This window comes from Camelus bactrianus, chromosome 17 (genome assembly GCF_048773025.1).
Source record: "Camelus bactrianus isolate YW-2024 breed Bactrian camel chromosome 17, ASM4877302v1, whole genome shotgun sequence".
In the NCBI taxonomy this organism is placed as follows: Eukaryota; Metazoa; Chordata; class Mammalia; order Artiodactyla; family Camelidae; genus Camelus; species Camelus bactrianus.
In genome coordinates, this window is record NC_133555.1 from 36,660,865 (window position 1) to 36,683,048 (window position 22,184).

Consider the following 22,184-nt stretch of genomic DNA (forward strand, 5'->3'; position numbering starts at 1 on the left):
GAATATGATACGGTAGAATGAGTTTACCGGTCATGCATCTTCAGAGCCATCTGTATCCAGCAGTGCTTGTGTAACAGCGCAGTCCAGTGTCGAAGTTCTCCCGCTTGTCTGAGTGGAACAACTGGGTGTCACTCCACCTGCTGGAGGTCATCGTGGGCACAGTTCTGCCTCCTGTGGCCTTCCCATGGAGATTAGGGTTTCACGTCAGAAGACCACTTGAGTGAATTCTTAGTGCAGCATTGACTTTCCTAGTGGTTTTAGTGCCCTTGTATATATCTACTGAACAATCCCCAAACCTACTTCTTTAGCCTTTTGTTGCGCTTTTTCTGTGGAAAATTTCGAGCATATATAGGAACGGAGAGGATAGTGTAATGCACGCCAGGTACTCATCACTCAGCTTTACCAGGCATCAGGGCATGGCCAGCCTGGCTTCATGCTCACCTCTACTGTCCTCTCCCTCGCCCCAATTTAAAAAGTTTTTTTATTGGAGTATGGTTGATTCACAATGTTGTATTGGTTTCTGGTGTACAGCATAGTGATTCAGTTATATATATATATATTCTCATATATATATTCTTTTTCATTTCCTTTCCATTTTGGTTTATGACAGAATATTGAATATAGTTCCCTGTGTACTACAATAGGACCTTGTTGTTTATCTGTTTTATATATAGTAGTTTATATCTGCTAATCCCAAACTTTTAATTACTCTTAATTTATTCCTCCCCCATCCCCTTTCCCATTTGGTAACCATAGGTTTGTTTTCTATGTCTGTGAGTCTTTCTGTTTTGTAAGTTCATTTGTGTCAATTTTTTATATTCCACATGTAAGCCATATCATATGGTATTTGTCTTTCTCTTTCTGACTTACTTCACTTAGTATGATAATCTCTAGGTCCATCCATGTTGCTGCAAATGGCATTATTTCACTCTTTTTATGGCTGAGTAGTATTCCATTGAGTGTGTCTGTACCACATCTTCTTTACCCATTCATTTGTTGATGGACATTTAGGTTGCTTCCATGACTTGGCTCTTGTAAATAGTGCTGCTATGAACATGCCCCATGTTTTTTGAAGCAAATCTCGGAGATTACATCATTTCCTCTGTAGATATTTTTTAAATAGAAGGATACTTCTTATAAGGCTAAAAAACGAAATATATATGATTTTAAATTATTATATACCAAGGACCATAAATTTATAAAATAGCTAAATACTCCAGAACAGCTTTATAATTTCTCAAAAGTAAAACAGTTGCACACATTTTTGGATGATGAATTCATTTTAAAAGCCATCTTGGACTTTACTCCAATTTTAATTTTAAGATTTTGGCAAAAGCAAAATATGTACATGTCTTCACTAGATGCAATGAAATAAAATCTTTTTAAAGACCAGATTCAAAAATGAGTAAGGAATTCTTTCGTTGATAGTACTGCTTCATCTTCATATTTAGCAATTATAAACTATTTTCCTGTCTTATTAATAAGACTCTTTTTTTTCTACTATAAATTTTATCTAGCTAAAACAGGATCCAGTTAGAAGATCCAGCTGTGCTTGTATTACACTGACAAAGTGTACAAATATGTGCATATTGAATCAATGTAAAAATTTACAATCTTGTCAATTTAGCAAGCCATACAATCAGTAAGCATTAACTAGGCTCTCCTAATATCGTACATGAGTAAAACATGCCTGTTACATTTTTATATTAATTGTGTTAATTTTATTATTTTTCCATCTGTATCATTCAAAATTCTTAAGGATTTATTTTAACTTTTCTAAAATGAAACCTGTTTGTCATCCCAATTCTGGGACACACAACCCTGTCAGATTTAGGATCTTACCCCTCTCCTGCTCCTCTTTGGAATTCCAGCAGTTCATAATCATATTTTACATCCTTGAAAATCAATGACCATTGAGTGCCTGCTGGGTGCAGACACCGTGCACTGTGGGCTGCAGGTGAACTGAGTGTGCTGGCGACCCTTCTGGAGCTGGAGCAGCGGAGGAGGCTGGCGGGGAGGCTGACATGCACACGTGACACACAGCCTCAGCCGTGTTGAATCTAAAACAGTTACTATTTAGAATGAAATTATATGAATTTATGTATTTTTCATAGGATTTTGTAAAAGCCCAGGATTTGAGTGACTTGGAAAACACAGTTGCTGCTTTAAAGAGTGAGTTTCAGAAGACACTTAACAACCAGACAGAAAACCAGAAGTCACTGGAGGAGAATCTGGCCATGGCCAAGCACGACCTCCTCAGGGTTCAGGAGCAGCTGAGCATGGCTGAAAAGGTCAGATTTGTCAGTTCACGTCCAATTAAGTGGTGAACCTGGTGTAATTAAGGGAAATGTTAGACAACTGCAGAGTCACTTTAATTTTTCTCAAGGTATTAGGCAATTTGTGTTCTAAAGATGTATCATTTTTGGGCACTGAGATTCTCCCATCTTTGGCACTAAAATATCTGTGACATTAAGAGACCTGCACTCCTTCCTATTGTCTGGTAAACACTTCACCCCAGGTGGCTTACATCCGCTACCCTGCACCTGCTACGTTGCTTTTCCTGCTCGTCCTTCTGACAGTGGCAGAGGGATAGGTGGCTTTTTTTTTTTTAAAGGATTCTATACCTTTTTTCTTAATTTATATGAAATATGTAGAGAACAGTTTGTTCGTTTTAGGGGTTAGACTCTTAGGATTATGGGAGCCAAAATGTAACTAAATTAAAAACCCTCCTCTCTAAATACTGGCACTACTTTGGGATTTGGAAAAAAGAGCATGCTTGTTTTACCTGAAAATGAATTTACTTTTTCAAATAGATTTCCCATGTCTAGGGCATCGTATGTTTATTTGCTAGTATTGTACTTGGGGAAATGTTACTATTTTATTGGCTTCTCATTGAAAGAATGTATTTTTTAAGTTTGGATAGTCTTAATTTTATATAAACATATTTTTAAAAAGAAATTAGAATATAATCAGAAAATTAGTAAAATTAAAGCAAAAAATATACATTTTCATCAGATTTGTTCTTTCTTTCCATAACAATTTCTTAGTAATGAGCTGACGTTTTTTGCTATTCAGGAATTAGAGAAGAAATTCCAACAAACAGCAGCTTATCGAAACATGAAAGAAATGCTTACAAAGAAGAATGACCAAATCAAAGACCTGAGAAAAAGATTGGCAAAGTAAGCCAAGCTTCCCGGATTTGTCACCCTGCTGGGTTGATGTCTGTCCTTCATTAAGTCTAATCTTGTGTCCGGAGAGGTCAGGCCAGTGGGGAGTTGCTCTGTCATTCAGTCCAGAAGCCTGTGTGTGAGGAAGGCAGAGGGGCTTTGGCCAGGCCTTGTCTGTAATGCCCACCAGGGTTTCTTTTTGGGTTCAGCAGGACCTTTAGGCTCACACAGGACTACACGAGGCTACTCTTGCAGTGCATTCTCTTAGCAGGTATCAGACAAGAACCACAGCAAGCATGCAGGGCAGCACTGGGCGTTTCTCCTCAGCAGTGTCCTTGTAGCAATCCAAGAGCTGTCAGACTGTGCCCTCATGTGACAATTTAGGTGCTAGAAAATAAGGCCCATGCAGAAAGGTGCCAAAGCCAGCGATGCCTAGAAGTCTGTGCCCCACATAGGTCCAGTGTTTCTAGTACAGTCACGTGACACCCAGGCAGTGACGTGTTGGATACAAGAACTCACTGCCCCCAAGGAAGCTTAAGCCGTGGCTCCCACCATGGATGTGTAATTGTCCACAGTTGTCCTGGTCCAGATGGAGTCTTCTTATCAGGGTCATTTCTGTCATCAGTGGTTCTGCCTGGAAACTCAGCTGACATTTTACCTTTATCAGGGTCCCAAGGGACCAGAGCTAAAAAGTGAATCCAGGATCACATTTGTCCTTAGAGAAGGGGATATGTTAACCCTTTACTCACAAAGCCCTATCAGGTATTTGTGTCCATCAGGCAGTCGATTAGATAACCACTGGATCTCGACTCTATTAAGCTGTCACGGCTCTAGTGGCAGGTGCAGAGACTGGGGGTCTGATGATGTCTTAGCAGTTATCTGCTCCATTCTCCCACCTGCTGCAGGATTCCCCTCAGTCACCCTCCTAATGCCTGGAACATATCTGACTTTTACTGTAGCAGTGATTTTAAGTGAAAAATGAAATGTTACTGGTTCAGTCACTGGAAATGTTTTAAGTAAACTCATTTGGTAACAACAACAAAGTATCATGCAGTTATGCTCTTAATTTATATCTCTTTCCAGATACGAACCTGAAGATTAAAAACTGAAGGTTTTGTCTAGAAGCTACCACAGCGTGAAAGTACAGGCTGTTTCCCAGCTCAGGCATGTATTTGAAGCAGTTTGTTATAATCCCTCTCTTTTATTTTTCTAAGATTTAGACTTTGCTTCTAATATTTAGGACTAGAGTTCTTATCTAAGTTACCTAATTGAAAAGAGAGAAACCTGTTGACTCATTCTGGCCGGTTGTCCCTAACTCCTCTCTGCCGAGTGCCCCAGAGTCTTAGTTCAAATGCAGTGAGAGTTCTCTATAGTAAAGAAGAGGCTTTTAGAGTGGGAAGAAGGTTTTCCTTTTGCATTAGTATAAGGAGTATGCTTTTTCAATAATGTTAAAGCTAGCATCTTTATTTGTGCATTCCCAGAGTAAAAATAAATATAGAACTATTAAAGATAGTTATTACAAATAAACCTTATTTTTTAAAATGGAATCTAATTTGTTTTCTCTATTTAACCATCAAGAAAATATATGAATTTATTGAAAATGTGAATACCATCTATTATAGGCAGCACTTTTACCAAAATTGTAATGAAAATTAACAATGCACATGAAGATTCAGTTAACTCTGGTCTGTCTTGCTAAATGCTGTGTTTATCAGAGGAGGGTCAGACATTTTTTTGTATCCCAACTTATCATGAGTCTGTATTACTGATGAAAAAGTCAGAGCCATCCTGTGTTTCTATAGTTGAGAAAGTATCTAGACAAAGAATAAATTAATTTTTATACTTCATTTTCCAGAATATTCTTTTAAATTACATGTTAAATAAGAACATTTTTTAAAAGGCTTCTTTTCAACATAAAATGAGTTATCAAACCTCAGATTCAACTTTTGAGTATAATTTATATGCATCTACAGTAATTGCATTGTCAAGAGGTTTTAGTTATATTTCCATTCATCCTGCTTTTTCTTGTGTGATTTGGGGTAAATCATTAGAAATTAGGTATCATAGCTACAGCTGTGTAAGGCGACAATACACTATAAGGGTAAACAAAATAAAGTCCCTAAAGCAGTGATACCTCAGAAGGAAAGTACTTACTGTTAACACATTATGTAGAAAGTAATTATTCCCACTTCCAAAAGCAGAAGGTCACACCCTAAATGAGCGCTGTCTGCTAAGAGAGGTCATCCCATGTCCACAAATGAAGATTTTATTTACCAAGAAGAGTTTACTGATCGGAGGATAAGGCTTGCTATTATTTTTATTCAAGCTTTTAATACTAGCCTTGAATTTGTTGTTTTTCTTGTAGGTTTTATGTTAAAATACTGAAGGAACAAATGATAAAGGGTAAGATAATTTCCCTCCAAAAGGACACAGAAGGCAGTCTTAAAAAGACGAATGAATCAGAGAAGGGAGGGAGAAAAAGCCACTAACAAGCCAGCACTTGTTGCATGGTCGTTCCTCACCTGTCTTTCACTATTCAGGTCGCTCATTGGTTTCTGTGTCCTTTTTTAAAATTTATTTATTTGTTTGTTTATTTATTTATTTAGTGTGGGGAGGTAATTAGGTCTGTTTATTTATTTATTTATTTTTAGAGGAGTTCCTGGGGACTGAACCCAGGACCTTGTGTATGCTAAGCATGTGCTCTACCACTTGAGCTATCCCCTCCCTGCTCTGTGTCCTTTTAGAGCTTTCACTGAGGGTTCTAGTCTCACCCCGTGTTTCTTTATGCCAAAATTAATTCTCTCTCCAAAAAACATTCCATTATTTATGGACTGGGATATTCTGTATAATTCAGAAACAGAATTCTTGATTAACTGGCTTGTGTATCTTTCAAAAACCGTTATTTTCTCCCTGCACATTTCTTAGTTTGATACCTGTAGGGAAGGAAGTTATGTTGAGAAATCCATGTTGCTAGGTAGAATTTCACCTTGTTTTCTTTGGTAGCAACTTTGAAATAGTCTATATAGTGTATTCCAGTTCAGTAATAAATTCAAAAGTATTTATGAAACCTTAAAACCTAACTATGCTAACTATGCCCCACATTAAGATAAAAAAATTAGCATTCTTTGACATAAATCAACATAATGATTCACATGTAAATACTTTTTCTGCCGTGGTTTTGTCATTCTGTGTGTGTGTGTGTGTGTATTTTAACTCATATGGTTAGCAAAATGCAGTATTAAATTTTTAAAATATTTTCCTAGTTTTAAGATGTATCTCATTTAACTAAGACAGAAAGCCTTTTTAGTTGATACACTTTGGGTTTCTGAGAATGTTGCTTCCACAGCCCTGATTGAACTGTCAGTGTGCTAAGCTATATACACTGTGCACTGTGGCTGTAATTCCTAAAGCTTTAATTTAGCTTAAATATTCAAGATTCCTACTGAATTATGACCCAGACCCTTTACTGACAAAAATAAAATGTAAAGGGTTTTTGTTAATTTCTTCTGTTCAACATTTAAGTTTATTTTTTCTCATTTTGTGTTTCATTTTGAATCATATTAATGTTTAATGATCATTTGTTTATGTTTTATATAACTCATTATGAGAAAAATATTGCTCTACATTGAATTTGTAATCCTATTCGATAAAACCTTTGCTATTTTGTATTTCCATTCTGATGAACTGAAAAGGGTTTATAGAGATGTTTACACCTTTAAATAGTTAGTGCTGGCTTGTCAAAGACCTCATGATAATCTTGTTAGAAAGGGTCTTACTTGGGTCCTCCCAAATGCAGACCTTAGGATAAGGATTTGGGTGTAGTTTATTTGGGAAGTGATTCCATGAAGTCCTGTGGGAGAATAAGGACCTGAGACGAGTTGAAAGGAGTACCACTAGAGGCATCTGGGGCTCAGTCCTGCTGGGGACCCCCTGAGACACTGTGGAAACATGTCCACGTTCTCCCACTGCCTGTGCTAGATTCCCCCTCCCCTCCAGCCAGCATTACTGCTGGTCAGCATTGCTTGTCTGGTGGGGTGAGCCAGACCTTCTTCTCTTAGGGGTCTGAGCCCGTGATTACTTTGCCCTTGTCATGCTGTCGTAGTGAAAGTTCCCATTTATTGTTATCCCCAAGGAGCATCCCTGTGACTTATAAAGCCAGGAAAACTTCTTGCTGCCCCATTGTGTAGCAACACCCCAACTTCCTGGTGACAATTAGTGTCAATTACCCTTTCCCAGTATGGTAACACTTTTGTTTGCCTTCTGGCCTGCTGACTTGAAGAGCCCCAAAATACACAGGCAGCAGTCATAACTTGGGATTAACCGGAACTCTTACTGTGCCTAGAAACACTAGTCTTCAGAGCCTAAAGCTGCAGAATCAAGAAGCACAAAATCCCCCAAGTAACAAAATGATGGTGAGAGGAGCCACTCCTATTTACACCCCTTGGTTCCCAAAATCATGTGATCTGGTTGTTGGTTCAGTGTATATACCACATCGTGAAGGGCAGCACCTCAGTCCCACGGGGCATCATCTGCTGTCAAGTAATTCCAACATGTAATAATCTGGCAGCTTCCAAGTGATGTAGTATATGATAGGACCAATAGACCTTGGGTCTGTGTGCCCCACTGTCATACTTCTCTGACTTTAGTCCCTTCATGTGGGTCCCTTGGTCTGATCCGATGTTGTGTAGGATCCCATGTGAGCCCTCAGTAGTGGTACTGGCAGGGGCATGGTGGACAGGTAAGATAAACCCATGTTTGAAATATGTGTAAGTTCCCATCAGGATGAATGAATCACTGCCCCTTCCAGAGTGGAGGAGGTCCAGTGTAATCAACTTGTAACAAACTGGCTGATTGTTCTCTAAAGTGATAACACATTCTGTCCACCTAGTTGTTCAGCACCTTCTACAATGGATGTTCTCTGGTGGGCATTAACAAGAGATAAAACGATCCATCTCTTATACTTAATGGTGAGAAACTTGAAGCTTTCCCACTAAGATCAGGTATAAGGAAGGGATGTCCTCTCTCACCACTCCTTTTTAACATTGTTTTGGAAGTTGTAGCTAAAGCAATAAGAAAGGGAAATAAAAGATATTCATATTGGGAAGGAAGAAATAAAACTGTATTTGTACACAGATGACATGACTGTCTAGAAAATACAAAAGAATCAACGACAAAACTCCTGGAACTAGTAGATGATTATACTAAGGTTGCAAGGTACAAGATTAATTTACAAAAGTTAATCTCTTTCTTTATACAGCAACAATGAACAAGTGGAATTTGAAATTTAAAACACAACACCACTTACATTAGCACCCCCAAAAATGAAATAATTAGGTATAAATATAACAAAATGTGTGAAAGATTTATATGAGGGTAACTACAAACCTCTGATGAAAGAAATCAATGAGGAACTCAATAAATGGAGAGATATTTCATATTCATACATAGGAAGACTCAGTATTGTCACAATGCCAGTTGCTCCCAACTTAATTTGTAGATTCAGTGCAGTCCCAGTCAAAATCTTAGCAAGTTATTTTGTAGCTATGAAGATACCATTTTGTAGATAAATGATTCTAAAATTAATGTGGAGAGTCAGAAGACCCAGACTAGCGAACACAATATTAAAGAACAAAAGTTGGAGGACTGACCCTACCCAACATCAAAACTGACTGTAAAGCTGTAGTAGTCAAGATGGTGTGATGATGCTTAAAGAAGACAAATAGGTCAATGGAACACAAAAAAGAGCCCAGAAATAGACTCACACAGATACAGTCAGTTGATCTTTGACAGAGGAGCAATGGTAGTACAATGGAGCAAAGATAGTTTTCTCAGCAAAGGATGCTAGAACAACTGGCCATTCACGTGCAACAAAGTGAGTCTTGACAGAGACCTTACACTTTTACAAAAGTTAATTCAAAATGGATCACAGATCTAAATATAAAATACAAAACTGTAAAATTCCTAGAAGATAACATAGGAGAAAACCTAAATGGCCTTGGGTATGGTGATGACTTTTTAGATACAGCACCAATTTATGAAAGAAAGAACTGAAAAGCTGGACTTCATTAAAATAAAAAACTTATGCTCTTCAAAAGACAATGTCAAGAGAATGAGAAGACAAGCCACAGACTGTGAGAACATATTTGCAAAAGACATCTGGTGAGGGACTGTTGTCCAAAATATACAAAGAACACATAAAACTCACCAATAAGAAAACAAACAACCTGATTAAAAAATGGGCCAAAGATCTTAACAGATACCTCACCAGTAAAGATATACAGCTACAAATAAGCATACGAAAATAGCATGTCATCAGGGAATAAAATAAAATAGCAGTGAGATACCACTATACATCTTTTAGAATGGCCAAAATCCAAAGTATTTCACAATACCAAACGCTGGCAAAAATGTGGAGCAACAGGAACTCTCATCCATTGCTGGTGGGAATACAAAATGATACAGCCACTGTGGAAGGCAGTTCGGCGTTTCCTTATAAACTAAACAAACACGTGCCATGTGATCCAGCAGTTGTGGTCCTTGATATTTACCGAAAGGAGTTGAAAACTTATATCCACACAAAAACCTACACACGGGTATTTATAACAGCTTTATTCATAATTGCCAAAACTTGGAAGCAACCAAGATGTCCCACAGAAGGTGAATGAATAAACAAACTGTGGTCCATCCAGACAGTAGGGTACATCCACACCATGCTAAAAAGGAACTATTAAGCCATAAAATGCTTTCCAAACGAAAGAAGTCAATCTGAAAAGATACTGTATGACTCCCAACCATATGACACTAGGGAAAAGACAAAAATGTAGAGACAATAAAAATACCAGTGGTTTCCAGGGGTTGAGGGGAGGGAAGAGATGAATAGGTGGAGGACAGAGGATTTAATGAGGGGCAGTGAATATTCACTGTATGGTACTGTAATGATGGATACATACCATTATGCATTTGTCCAAACTCATAGAATGCATAACACCAAGGGTGAACCCTAATGTAAACTATGGACTTTGGATGATAATGATGTGTCATTGTAGGTTCATCAGTTGTAACAAATGTTAGACTCTGGTGGGGAATGTTACTACCTTGTGGAGGAGGCTATGCATGTGTGGGGACAGGGAGTATATGGGAACTCTTACCTTCCACTCAATTTTGCTATGAACAGACTGTTCTAAAAAACTAAAGCTAAAAAATAAAAAGATCCATCCCCACACTCTGTGCTGTTTACCATGAGTCTACCCCTTGCCTCTTTCCCAGTCCTCCTTGTTTTCAATCTTCCAAACTCGATGCTTCCAGGACCCCGGCCTCCAGTCAAATCACTCAACACTCTCTAGAGTCCACATATATTCTTACCTCTGACCTCTTCTCCCTCCTTCAGCCACCAGGTTGAAGTGTACACTTGAAGGTCTGCCCACTGGGGGAATTCCCGCCCGAACTGTTCTGCACTACGGAGTGGAACTGTAGAACAGCAGCAAGCCGTTTGGGGCTTATATTTGGATACTGAGCTGACTCATTCGTTTACCAAACCTGGGCTTGTTTCTTTGTTACCGTAGTGTAGGTGTGAGCTACAGGCGAGTTATTAGTGTAACGACATGGGAGTTTAAACCATCTGTGCAATTTGCTTGTGCCCTCTGGACCTTCTTGGCCCAATCCTGAGTGTACCATTTTTATTTTATTATGGATTGATGGTGTGCCTGCCTGGCCTTATGGTTTAGTCGTTCTGACAAGACTCAGCTGATAATGGATGACTCAGTCTCTGCAGGGGTCTAGTGGCATGCAAGGACGTGCTTTTCAAAGAGTAGATAGTTCTCTGCTGCCTTGCTCCAGAAGCCTAGAAGTTTCAGCATCAGAACTCCTTGACAGGGGCTTGTCAGCCTCTGACCACAGTTGCCTCTTGCACTATGGATCTTCTGGGACGTGTAGCCCAAGTTGCAGGATACATTCTGTGCTGCAGTCTGAAGCACAGAGAGCTACAGAGCCCTCTCTCACTCTGCACTCAAAACTGGCAGCCTTCTGAATGACCCAATAAGTGGGTCCAAAGACTATCCAATGCTATGCCTTCCTTGGTGGTAGAAGGTTCAAGATACAACAGCTAGCTCTTGACTTGGCAGGATGTCGCAGCATTCCCTAGATCACTGTACCTCCAAAAACTTTACCACTTTGTTAGGCCTCTGAATCTTTCTGAGATTCATGCCCTCCTCTCTGACACACGTGTCACATGGAGCACCCAAATGATTTGCCAGTTCGTGCTCACCAGGTCTGATGGACAGCGTAGTGGACCGGCATGACTTTCACAGAATGTCAAGGTGATCAAGGTTTCTTCAGACCGTATTATGGCCAAGCAGGAGAATTATCTACTCCTGGGGCAAAACTGTGAATGTGTACTGTTATCTAACCCAAGTGAGTGTGAACTGTTTTCAGTTCTCTTTTCTGATGGGGATTGGAAAGAACTCATTAACCAGGTCCACAGCCTCATGCCAAGGGCTAGAGGTTTTGCTGATTTGTTCTAGTGGAGGTACCACATCCAGCACAGCAGCTGCTCTTTGAAGCTACTTCTTGCTTTAGGCTAGTCCTCTGTTATCTTCCATGACCCACTGGTTTTTCATTTTGTTGGGGGGGGGTGTTTGTTTGGGGGTTTGCTGTTGCCTTGCAGGGACTATTTAGTGAGATATCATGGGGATCACTGCCGTTACACCTGGGACATGGTGTTGCCTCTGATTTGGGCCAGCAGGGGTGATAGGGTAGGAAGAGCATTTTGAACCTAAAATAAGCCTTTCCTACCATTACGGCTTTTACTCCTCAGGTCAAGAAACCAGTGTAAGAGTACACTCATCCCTGTTACCTACTCAGAAACCAGGGAAATAACTACAGGTTGGATCCACAGACTCACTGAATCTGCTGTGAGATGGACTTGGGCTAGAACCTTGTTGATTGTCTGACTCCTGCATGGCTCCATTCCAGCAAGGGCTGCAATGGGCCTTTGGATCCTCTAAGTATGGCAGCTCAAGCCTTGTGTCCAGCTGCTCTTGAAAAATGTGTATAGTCCACTTTGCCAGTGTACATTTATTCTGATAAACAGCCACAGGGCTCTTTGGGGTGATTTGGGGGGCATATTTATTATGTATGATTACTGTAACACTATAGGGGTCCTCCTCAGAGGACCCAGCCTCCCCTCCAATTGGTGGGCTGTGGAACTGAGAACTGACTCAAGGGTGGGAACTGTAAGAGAGATTAGGATTTTCCATAATGGTGGCTGACATCAGTTTTTTACTCATCAGCTATTTGGTTTTATAACACAAACAATAGCTTCATTGGTTGCCCATTCATCTCATCTCTAGGAACACCATAATCTATTAGCCACTGATCTTCAGCCTCTGGTTGCTATTCTGGCCTTGCTGCCCATTAGGTTATTGCATTCATTTTTCTCTCTAATGACTAAGTGCTGCCATTAGACTCTTATTATGGAATCCTATCCATTGACCCTAGAGGCCCAATTATATACCATCATCTCCTGTTGTCAGCTCTGGCCAATAGGACAGCAACCACTGAGCTTCTCAACAATGCTAATGTTGCATTCCTTATTATTTCAGTGAAGGGAAGTATCCTCTGCCTGTGGGTGGGCTCCCCTATCTTATATCCGTTCTAGCATGTCATCCCTCTGAGCCTTCTGACCCCTTTTCAGTACTCTGCCAAGGAAGTTATAGAATCTCCTTCTTATTTTGGTACACCATGGTCTTTGAGCTCCTAGGAGCCATTGCAGGTTTCAAGTGTCCTTGCCGAGGTGCCAAATCCTAAGTCACAAAAGTGAGTCCCCATATCAATAAACTCTTGCTTATCCAGCTTCTGTTATACCACCCGCTCCATCATCCTCAAGATCCATGCTCTTCCAGTTTCTGCCAGTCTATATTAGCCAGGTTCTTCAGCTCTTTGGGGGAATAATTTGTTCCCTCTCCAAGCAGGACAATATTTCTCTACAAAGGCCATGCCAATACTTAATCCTATTTATTGGTTTAGGAATAATGAATGTAAGTGGGGGCAGATCCTGGGGAGGACAAAAGTTATCTTGCCAGCTTTCTCTTTCAAGAGAGGTCTTTGAATGATTTCCAGGTGATGGGAGACTGTCCTCTAGTAAGGAGGAATGAACCACTTGCTAGACCCAAGGGCTCAGGGGAGTCTGGAGTTTCCAGGTTCTTGAGGACATCCAACCAGATGGGCCCAACTCGTGTCTCAGAGACCCATTCTTTCCCAATCAGAGCTCTGACTTGAGTAAGAGACTTTCCAAGTGTGTGAATTTGGTTCTCTTTATAACCATACCTAATCCAGTCTTGGACCTGATTCCCAGGACCTTCTATTCTCTGCATGTCTTCTGTAAGTGAAGTGCATAGACTTTAAGGTATCTTGGTAGCTCCAGGATCTTTTCAGACTGCTTTGTAAAGAGAAAGTTAACCTCCCAGGTTATCAGCTTTGTTTCAGATAGTTGCAGTTTCCAGGTAAACAATTCTGGGTAAATAAGATACCATGCCTTTTATTTACTTCTCTTCCCCTACTGCGCTAGCTAGGACCTCTAGTACAATGTTGAATAGGAGTAGTACTAGAGGGCATCCTTGCCTTATTCCCAATCTCAGAGGGAAACTAAATATTTTACCAATATTTATGATATTCTGTATCAGATTAAAGAAGTTCTTTTTAAAAAAAAGTTCTTTTCTATCCCTCGTTTGCTAAGAACTTTTATAAAAATTATAAATGGGTGTTGAGTTTTGTCAAATACTTTTTCTGCTTCATTTGAGATGATATAATTTTTCTCATTTTCTCTGTCAATGTTATGAATTGCAACACTTCATTTTCTAATGTTGAACTGTCCTTAGAGCCTTGAAACATACTGCACTTGGCCATCATGGTACCTGCTATGGGCGCCCTGGCACGTAGGCCACACGGGCAAGGGCTGGACCACAGCTAATCTGAGTCTTGGCAGAACACCTTCCTATTCTCCCAGAAGACGTGGGGATGGGAGGCTGGTGAGGAGCTGCTCCGAGGCCATCTCCCCCTCCTCCACCACGCCCCCTGGGAACAGGGCTCTGATGACTCTGAGGAGCTCAGGGTAGACCTGCAGAACGTCACACTGCTTAGCTTTAGTCTAGACTTGCCTTCTCAGCAATGTAGCACCCCACAACTTGCGTTGTAGTCACCCTGCCCTTTTCATTTTGGTGCCATCCTTTTTGGATGTGGGCAAAGGGCCTGAAGAGCTGGCACCTTTGCCTTCTTTACTCTTGTCCTCCCATTGTCTATGTAAGTGATAAACCACCTGAATCTAAAAGTGGCTCATTGTTTCACTACCAAGACTTAGCCCAGCCTCGGCCCTTCCTTGGCTGCTGCTGTGTACATGATAATCCCCTTCAGGAACAAAGGACTATGGCCCAGCTACTGCAAATGTCTATGGCAGTCACTCCTCCACTACCCCTTTTTGGACTGCCCAGCTAAAGAGAGACACCTCGCCCAGTTTTAAGCTCCCCTTACAGGTGACTGCATCCAACAGTCGATGGAGAAGTATCAATCCCCAGCGTGGGATTGCCTCAGTGTGTCTCATCTTGAGAACGCCCCACAGGGTCAAGAGCCATTCTACTGGGCCAACCCAGGCCTGCTTCCTTCCCTTCCCTTCCCAAGTGCACTCCCTAACTGATGTCCTGCACACCAGCACACCTCAGTCTGCTTCCCAGGGACTCAGCCTCAACAGTCTTGCTGAGCTGTCCTATTATATCTTGCTGGTTCCTATTACTTGATACGTTATTGAGGGTTTTTGCATCAATATTTATGTTAGAGATCAGGCTGGAATTTTCCTTTCTTGTAAAACAGCTGTTGTTTGAAAGCCACCGACAGTCTTTCTGAATCAATAACTGATTAATATTCAACTAAATCTTTGAATACTTTAACCAGTGTTTACTCCACTTTATATGTAAAGTCAATTATCTGTGGTCAGAAACAAGACCATCTTAAAGGAAAGAACAGATAGATAGTGAGAAGCATGAGTGGGGGAGATGGGAGTAATGAACAACCACCAGTACCCCCAGGACAGCTGCCCTGTTAACCAGGAAAGGTCTTCTTGCATGACTGAGGCCACTGATCTGTGTCCCAGAGCTTCACACGGAAGGTGAGAAGCTGTTGCTGCGTGGCCTAAAATGTGGATTCTGTTAACAGTGCCGTTCTGCATGTGCCTCTGTGGTCAGGCTCCCAGTAGTCAGAGCCTCCTGCTTTCTGTCACTTTGGTTTTATATTTTCTGCTTCCTTGTACTGTATATTCTTTTATTTTTATATTGAAGTATGGTTGACCTATAATATTATACTGGTTTCAGGTATAGAGCATAGTGATTCTGTATTTTTGCAGATTATACTCCATTATAAGTTATTACAATATAATGGTTATAGTTCTCTGTGTTATACAATATATCCTTGTTGTTTATCAATTTTATACATAGTAGTTTGTATCTGTTAATCCCATAACCCTAGTTGGTTCCTCCCTGTTCCCATTCCCTCTCATTCTGGTAACCATAAGTTTGTTTTCTATCTGTGAGTCTGTTTCTGGTCTCTAAATAAGTTCACTTGTATTACGTTTTTAGATTCCAAATGTAAGTGATACGTGATATTTGTCTTTCTCTGACTGACTTACTTCACTTAGTATGATAACCTCTAGGTCCATTCGTGTTGCTGCAAATGGCATTATTTCATTCTTTTTTATGGCTGAGTAGTATTCCAGTGTGTGTGTGTGTGTGTGTGTGTGTGTGTCTATACACACACACACACACATACACACATCTTCTTTATCCGGTCATCTGTCGATGGACATTTAGGTTGCTTCCCTGTCTTGGCTATTGTAAATAGTGCTGCTATTAGCATTGGAGTAAGATTCATCTGTGTTATTGTATGTTGAAACTGTTCGTTCTCCTTCAGTGAAGCATCCATGATTTATGTATCCATTCTACTTTTGCCAAACATTTGGGGCTATTCCAGTTCTGGGCTAGTACAGAGATGTTGTCATAACTTCCGGTGGAGAGGTGTACATTTAGGAATGCCATTGCCGAATTACAGCATATACGAATGGTCAACATCAGTGAATACTGCCCCAAAGTTTTCCAGTTTGACAGTTTACACTCCTACTAGCAGTGCAGGAGAGTTTGAGTCCAGATATAGTGTGAAGGTAAAACAAATAGGATATCAGCTCAGACTGGAAGTGGGGTATTAGAGAACGGAATCAAGAGTGACTCCAAAGGTTTTGGCCTGAGCAGCTGATCGGTTGGTTGGGAGCAACAGAGGTGAGGAGCAGGTCTTGGGAGGTGAAGATCAGGAATTCTGTTTTAGACAAGCTGGAGATGCCACCCCTCCCAGACCACCAAATGTGGAGTTATAAGTGTATAGGTGGCTTTTAAACCTCAAAAGAGGAAGATACACCAGAGAGGTGAGTGTAGGTGAGAAGCTCTGGGGCACTCCAGTATCACGAATTCACGAAAAGAGGAGGAATCAGCAGAGGAGGGGGAGGAGCAGCAGCCAGGGAGCTGGGAAGGGTCGGGGGAACAGGAGAGAGTGCTGTCCTGAAAGCAGGCTGGGGAAGGCGCCCCAGGAGGAAGGAGGACCTCCTGGGTCAGACACAGCTGAGAGGGCAAAGGAGGGAGGCCTGAGAACTGACTGCACAGTTCAGCCATGTGGGGTGTCATCGGTGCCCTTGGCAGAGTTCGTTAGTGGTGGGTCTGGTGCAGGTGACTGTAAGAGGTAATGGGAGGAGAGAGACTTGGAGACAGAGTAAGTCTGGATGACTCGGTGAGTTTTGCTATAAAATAGGGTAATAGGGCAGAAGCCAGAAGGAAAAGTGGGGATCAAGCAAAGGGATTTTTTTTCTTGAGATGGAGAAGCAGCAGCATGTTTCCTTGTCTTCCTCCCCAGCAGAGTGTAGTTCCCAGAGGTCTGGGATCTGGTTGTCTTGCTTACTGCCTTATCCCCAGGACCTAGAACAGGGCCCAGCATGTAGGGGCATCAGAAATTATCTCTTAAATAAACTGATGAATCAGACCTGATAAATAAGAAACTCATACTATATGCCAAAGGGTGATGAGGGGCAAAGAGATAGAAGGAAGCAGGAAAGAGGATATAAAATGTGGGGTTTGTAGCTGACATTTTAGAGAAGGTTATGACTAAGGCCTCCTGAGAAGGAGATTTTTGAGCAAAGATCTGAGGAAGTAAGGAAATTGGAGTATTGAAGACGGCAGAGAAGGTGCTGTGCCTGGAGTAGCAGGAAGAAGGGAGAGCAGTAGGAGAGAAGGGCAGAGAAGCAGTGAGGGCCTGGCCCTGCAGAGCCTCGGAGGTCACTGCAAGGACTTGGTCTTTTGTGCTGAGGGAGCTGGGGAAGCCACCTGAGGGTCTTAGCAGAGGACTGACCTGATTTGGTTCATATTTGATAAAACTCAACATCCATACTCAATGGTGATATGTGGAATGCTCATCCTTTGATCTGAGGAGCACAGTAAAGCCCCCGGCTCTCCCCACCTCTACTCAAACCAAACCAAAGCGCAAGTCCAGGAGGGAAAAAAACCTGTCATTATCCATAGACAACATGATTGTGAACATAAGAAAACCACAACAATCTGCAGGTAAATTATTCAAATAAAAAGAGAATTTGACACTGCTGGAGACAAACAGTCACTCCTGAAGATAAAAGTTTTATTCCTCCAGGAAGATACAACAATTTAAAAAGTTTGATTGCCTAACAGCTTCTAATTCTATAAGGTAAAATTTGATGCAGTTAAAAGGAGAAATAAATCCACAATGATAGTGGAAGACATTAACTACCCTTCTCTCAGTGAGTGACAGAACAAGCAGATTAAAAAATCAGTGAGAATATGAAGCAAGGAACCATACAAAAGCTGATTTGGCCTAATCGGCCAATAAAGCACTGCCCTCAAACTGCTGCATCCACCTTCTTTTAAACCCCATACAGAATATTTGTGCAGATTGGCCTCACGACACCTCGTGTGGCAGGTCTCCACAAAGTTCAACAGACTGAATCACAAAAAGTGTGTTCCACTGAAAATTCCCATGTGCTATAACCATACAATTGACCATCCACAGCAATGAGAATACACAAGTGATGGCCACACACAACATGGATGTGTCCCACAGGCAGGACAGTAAACAGCAGAAGTAAAACACAAAAAGACAGACATCACGATTCCATTTCCATAAAGTTCACAGCCAGGCAAAACCAAGCTACATTTTTTAGGGTATACGGATAGATAGTAAAATCATAAAAGCTAAGAAACAGTCACCATACAAGTTAGGATCGTGGTGGTCTCTGGGCAGGGAGGCGCGTTGGAGAGCTGGGGAGGGTGGAGGCGGACCGTTCTCTCGAGTGCTGGACATACTTTATTTCTTCACCCGGGTGGTGGCTACATGGACACTAATGTTATTATTACTTGCTACACTACACACATGTGTATGAACTTTCCTACGGGTATGCTATATGGTCCTAATTTTAAAAGTACAAAATAAATGAGAAGGAAACATGGCAGACCATGATAAAATGTAATTCTGGGTAGGTTGTTTGTTGGGAAATGGAAACCAGAAGGTCAGAAGTATGGGAAGCATGTCACTCCGTGTGCCACAGCTGGGAATCCATGCAGCAAAACCCCTCCCCCAGGGCTCGTGAGCGCCTTTCAGGCAACGTGGCACCTTGGCAAGCAGGAAAAAGGTTTCGGGCTCCTCGTGTTCAGGAGGAGAAATTTTTTGTTGCATAGACAACAAAATTATCTTTAAGATCTTTTTTCCTGTTGATTCCGAATGTATTTTAAAGAAGAGATTTAAAAGGCGAGGGAAACGCCAGTGGTAGAGGACTACTCACAAGGGGCACTGGGGACCGTGGGAAGTGGGAGATGGAGGGGCCTTTCCGGGAGATCTGTAGCCCTTGATAAGATGAATGCAGAGAGGTGCTGAGAAGGCTTCTTCCTCTCCTGGGGAAAGGCAGCCTGCGCCAGCGGCCAGGTGGCTTCTCACAGGGAACATTCAGGAGACTCCTGGACAGGTACAGGGTTCACTGGGACCTGCATCTGGGTGTTAAAGCTGCACAGAGGATCTGATGCACAGCCAGGCTGAAGAGCCCAGCGTGCTCCTGAGATTCTAACGTCCCCGCGGATCCCCCGGGGGTCCTGTTAAATGTTAAGTTCTGACTCAGGAGGCCTGGGGAGGGTCCCGAGAGTCTGCATGTCTCACAGGCTCCCCAGTGGTGCCCATTCTGGGCCAGAGAGCACATTCTGCATATCGACAGGTGAAAGAAATCCAATAGAATTTGAACTATTGAGCTTGTGAAACGGAGCATGTGTGTTTTCTGGCAGAGTGAGATTCACAGGCCCTCTCCGGTTATGGAATGAGAGAACAGGCACAAAACAGCCCAGCAGGACACAGTGAAGCTCCTGGGGGGTCACTAATTGAGACAGCATGGCCCCAGGCAGACTCGGACCCTGGAAAATATTTTCACAGGGCTCCATCTGTTTTTCTCCGCCAGATTATGCCTTCTAGTTCATCGTGATGGCTTGTTCCCAGCAAAAATATTTGAGGTGAAGACATAAGTGTAGCCAACAGCAACACAAAGTGCGGAAGGTTCATCTCTGCTCTCTGGTTGATGTTTTCATAGCGTTTGGCTGAGCCTGTCCGAGGCCGGTGATCAGCTGAGTGGTCGTGGTGAGAAGCCACAGTGTTTTCCAAATAAGCTTGTTTCTGCATCTGCTCTCCCTGACCTGAAACATTGTTTGTTCCGTTCCAGCCTTTCTAAAGAGTACCCACTTGGTGGTGTTTACCCAAGTGAGTTACTTCAGACAAGTAAGGATCAATTTCCAGAAAATCCTTTCAGGTTACTCTGTTGAAACCATTGTCACTTTGGAAGTGGGCATGTGGACAAAAGGACACAGTATATTAAATGTATTTTCTTTATCTTCACTCTGAGTCTCACAAAGCCCTAAGTTTTTACCCCTAAGTATTGGTAAAGTAGACAAATTCAAACACTTAGGATTTCCCTGTCACTTTAGGTTCAGCCTTCTTTGCTTTCAAGCCTTAGAATTCTCATTTTTTCCTCTCATTTTTAAAGCTGCCATTAAAGTCATCTGTATCCCACTAATTTTTTCATATCTCACAGCAGAAGCAGGGCCAGAAACAGAGCCACACCCTGCAGCTGCCACCCAGGCCCCAGTTCTCTGCAACCACTAGCCTTCAGTTCTAGCCAGCAATTCCTTACCATCTAGGGGCTCGCTGCCTCAGATGAGCGAGATAGTCTAAATTGCTTGAAACTATGCAGTAGAGAAAGTCAGTATTGTCTCCCATTTTGAGTTTACATGTATAATATAAACTCAGGTTGTATACTCATTTTTTTCCCCAAAGTCCATCGATAACAAACACAATTAATTGCCTAAGTGCATATACACTGCTATAATATATATCATATATACCATATAAAGTCTAAATTGAACACATTCTCTGCAAGTTATAGGGAGGAAGAAACAGTGTTAAATGACCCCAATGAAACAATCAGGCAAATCCTGAATATAGAACATTCTGCAATTTAAGCCAATTAGCTTGGTCTCTTCAGAAAGTCAATGTCATGAAAATAAAAAGGAGGAAACAGTCCTAAAAGCAGCTCTGTTCTTAACAACCAAATGCAATATCTGAACCCTGATTAGATCCTGGAGAGCTTATAAAAAGCGTTTAGGGACAGCTCCCTGAAATTTTCACTTTTCATACCTTCCCAGAGTCTGAAGTTTCTCACTTCTGTGGAACATTTGAATTCTTACCACTCTTCTAAATTATATGCTATTCTACTTGATCAGGACTTAAGTTCTACCTTTTTATTTTTTCAAAATCCAAATTAAAGAATCCTCTGCAGTGGGACCTTTGTCATGGGTTAAGGGCTCACCGTGATCTGGGACCTCATCATGATGCATCTTGAGATACATTTCTTTTTTTTTTTTTTTTTTCAAATCTGAGTAAGATTCATTTGGCTGCAAGAATCCATAGTGGAAAATGCTGAGCATTTTGTACTTGAAATATGGCTCTTTCTCAGTTTCTCTCTCTTCTCTTTCGAGAATTCTAGGTAAGCATATGCTGCTTTATTGCCCTCCAGATCTTGTCTATATACCTTAATTTCTTTTCCTATTTTTCACCTCTTTATCTCTGTGTGCAATGTTGCTGAAACTTTCTTCTAACATATCTTTGAATTCATCAAATCTCTCCTCAACTGTATCTAATCCACTATAAAACCCATCCATTGGGTTTCTAATTTCAGTTATTGCATTTTTCATTTCTAGATATTCCATTTGGCTCTTATTCTAATAATCTGTATCCTTTTTCATTCCCTGTTCTTTACTTTTTATTTTCTGCTGTGTTTATAGTGATGGAGAGAGGAGTGCAGAAATCTCCATCATGATGGCAGAGGTGTCAGTTTCTCCTTGTAGTCCTGTCACCTTTTGCTTCTTGGTTTTTGAAGCTAATTCATTATATTCGACTTTGAAAATGTTATATATTTCTAGTGATAGATGCTCTTTCTATCACTAATAACACTTTCTGGCAGAAAGTCTATTTTGTCTGATATAATACAGCTCTCCTTAGCTTTCTTTTGGATAACATTTTCCTGCTGTATCCTTGTCATCATTTTACTGTTAAGTCATTCTGTGATCTTATGTTTGGTTTGTTTCTGGTAAATGGCATGTAACTGTATGTACGAATTTTTTCACTTGGGTCTTATAGTCTCTGTCTTTCCCCTGGTCCATTTAATCCATTTATGTTTACTGTAATTACCGATACATTTGGACTTATTTCCCCTATCTTAATTTACTTACTTACAGTGACTTTTGACTTACTTACCTTGTGGCTACAGTCATATAGGGAATACAAGAAGGTGCCCCCCTCCCCCAAAATCAACTACAGCTGCATACACCAACTTGGATGAAACTTTTAAAAAGAAACACATAATATGAGGCCAAA

The 22,184-nt window shown here is 41.2% G+C and overlaps 2 protein-coding genes across 3 annotated transcripts in view; both read left to right on the top strand.

Annotated features, from left to right (window-relative positions):
- Positions 1 to 5,014, top strand: part of LZTFL1 (leucine zipper transcription factor like 1) — a 76,492-nt gene extending 71,478 nt beyond the window's left edge. For both annotated transcript variants that reach the window (XM_074345056.1, XM_010945949.3), the window contains exons 8-10: positions 2,115 to 2,291; positions 3,076 to 3,179; positions 4,251 to 5,014. In XM_074345056.1, coding sequence (XP_074201157.1) covers positions 2,115 to 2,291; positions 3,076 to 3,179; positions 4,251 to 4,269 — 300 coding nt within the window. In that variant the 3' untranslated portion in view covers positions 4,270 to 5,014. The remainder of the gene's footprint in view (positions 1 to 2,114; positions 2,292 to 3,075; positions 3,180 to 4,250) is intronic.
- SLC6A20 (solute carrier family 6 member 20) overlaps positions 4,260 to 22,184 on the top strand; it is a 57,291-nt gene continuing 39,366 nt past the window's right edge. The window contains exons 1-2 of the mRNA XM_074345050.1: positions 4,260 to 4,331; positions 5,533 to 5,570. Coding sequence (XP_074201151.1) covers positions 5,561 to 5,570 — 10 coding nt within the window. The 5' untranslated portion in view covers positions 4,260 to 4,331; positions 5,533 to 5,560. The remainder of the gene's footprint in view (positions 4,332 to 5,532; positions 5,571 to 22,184) is intronic.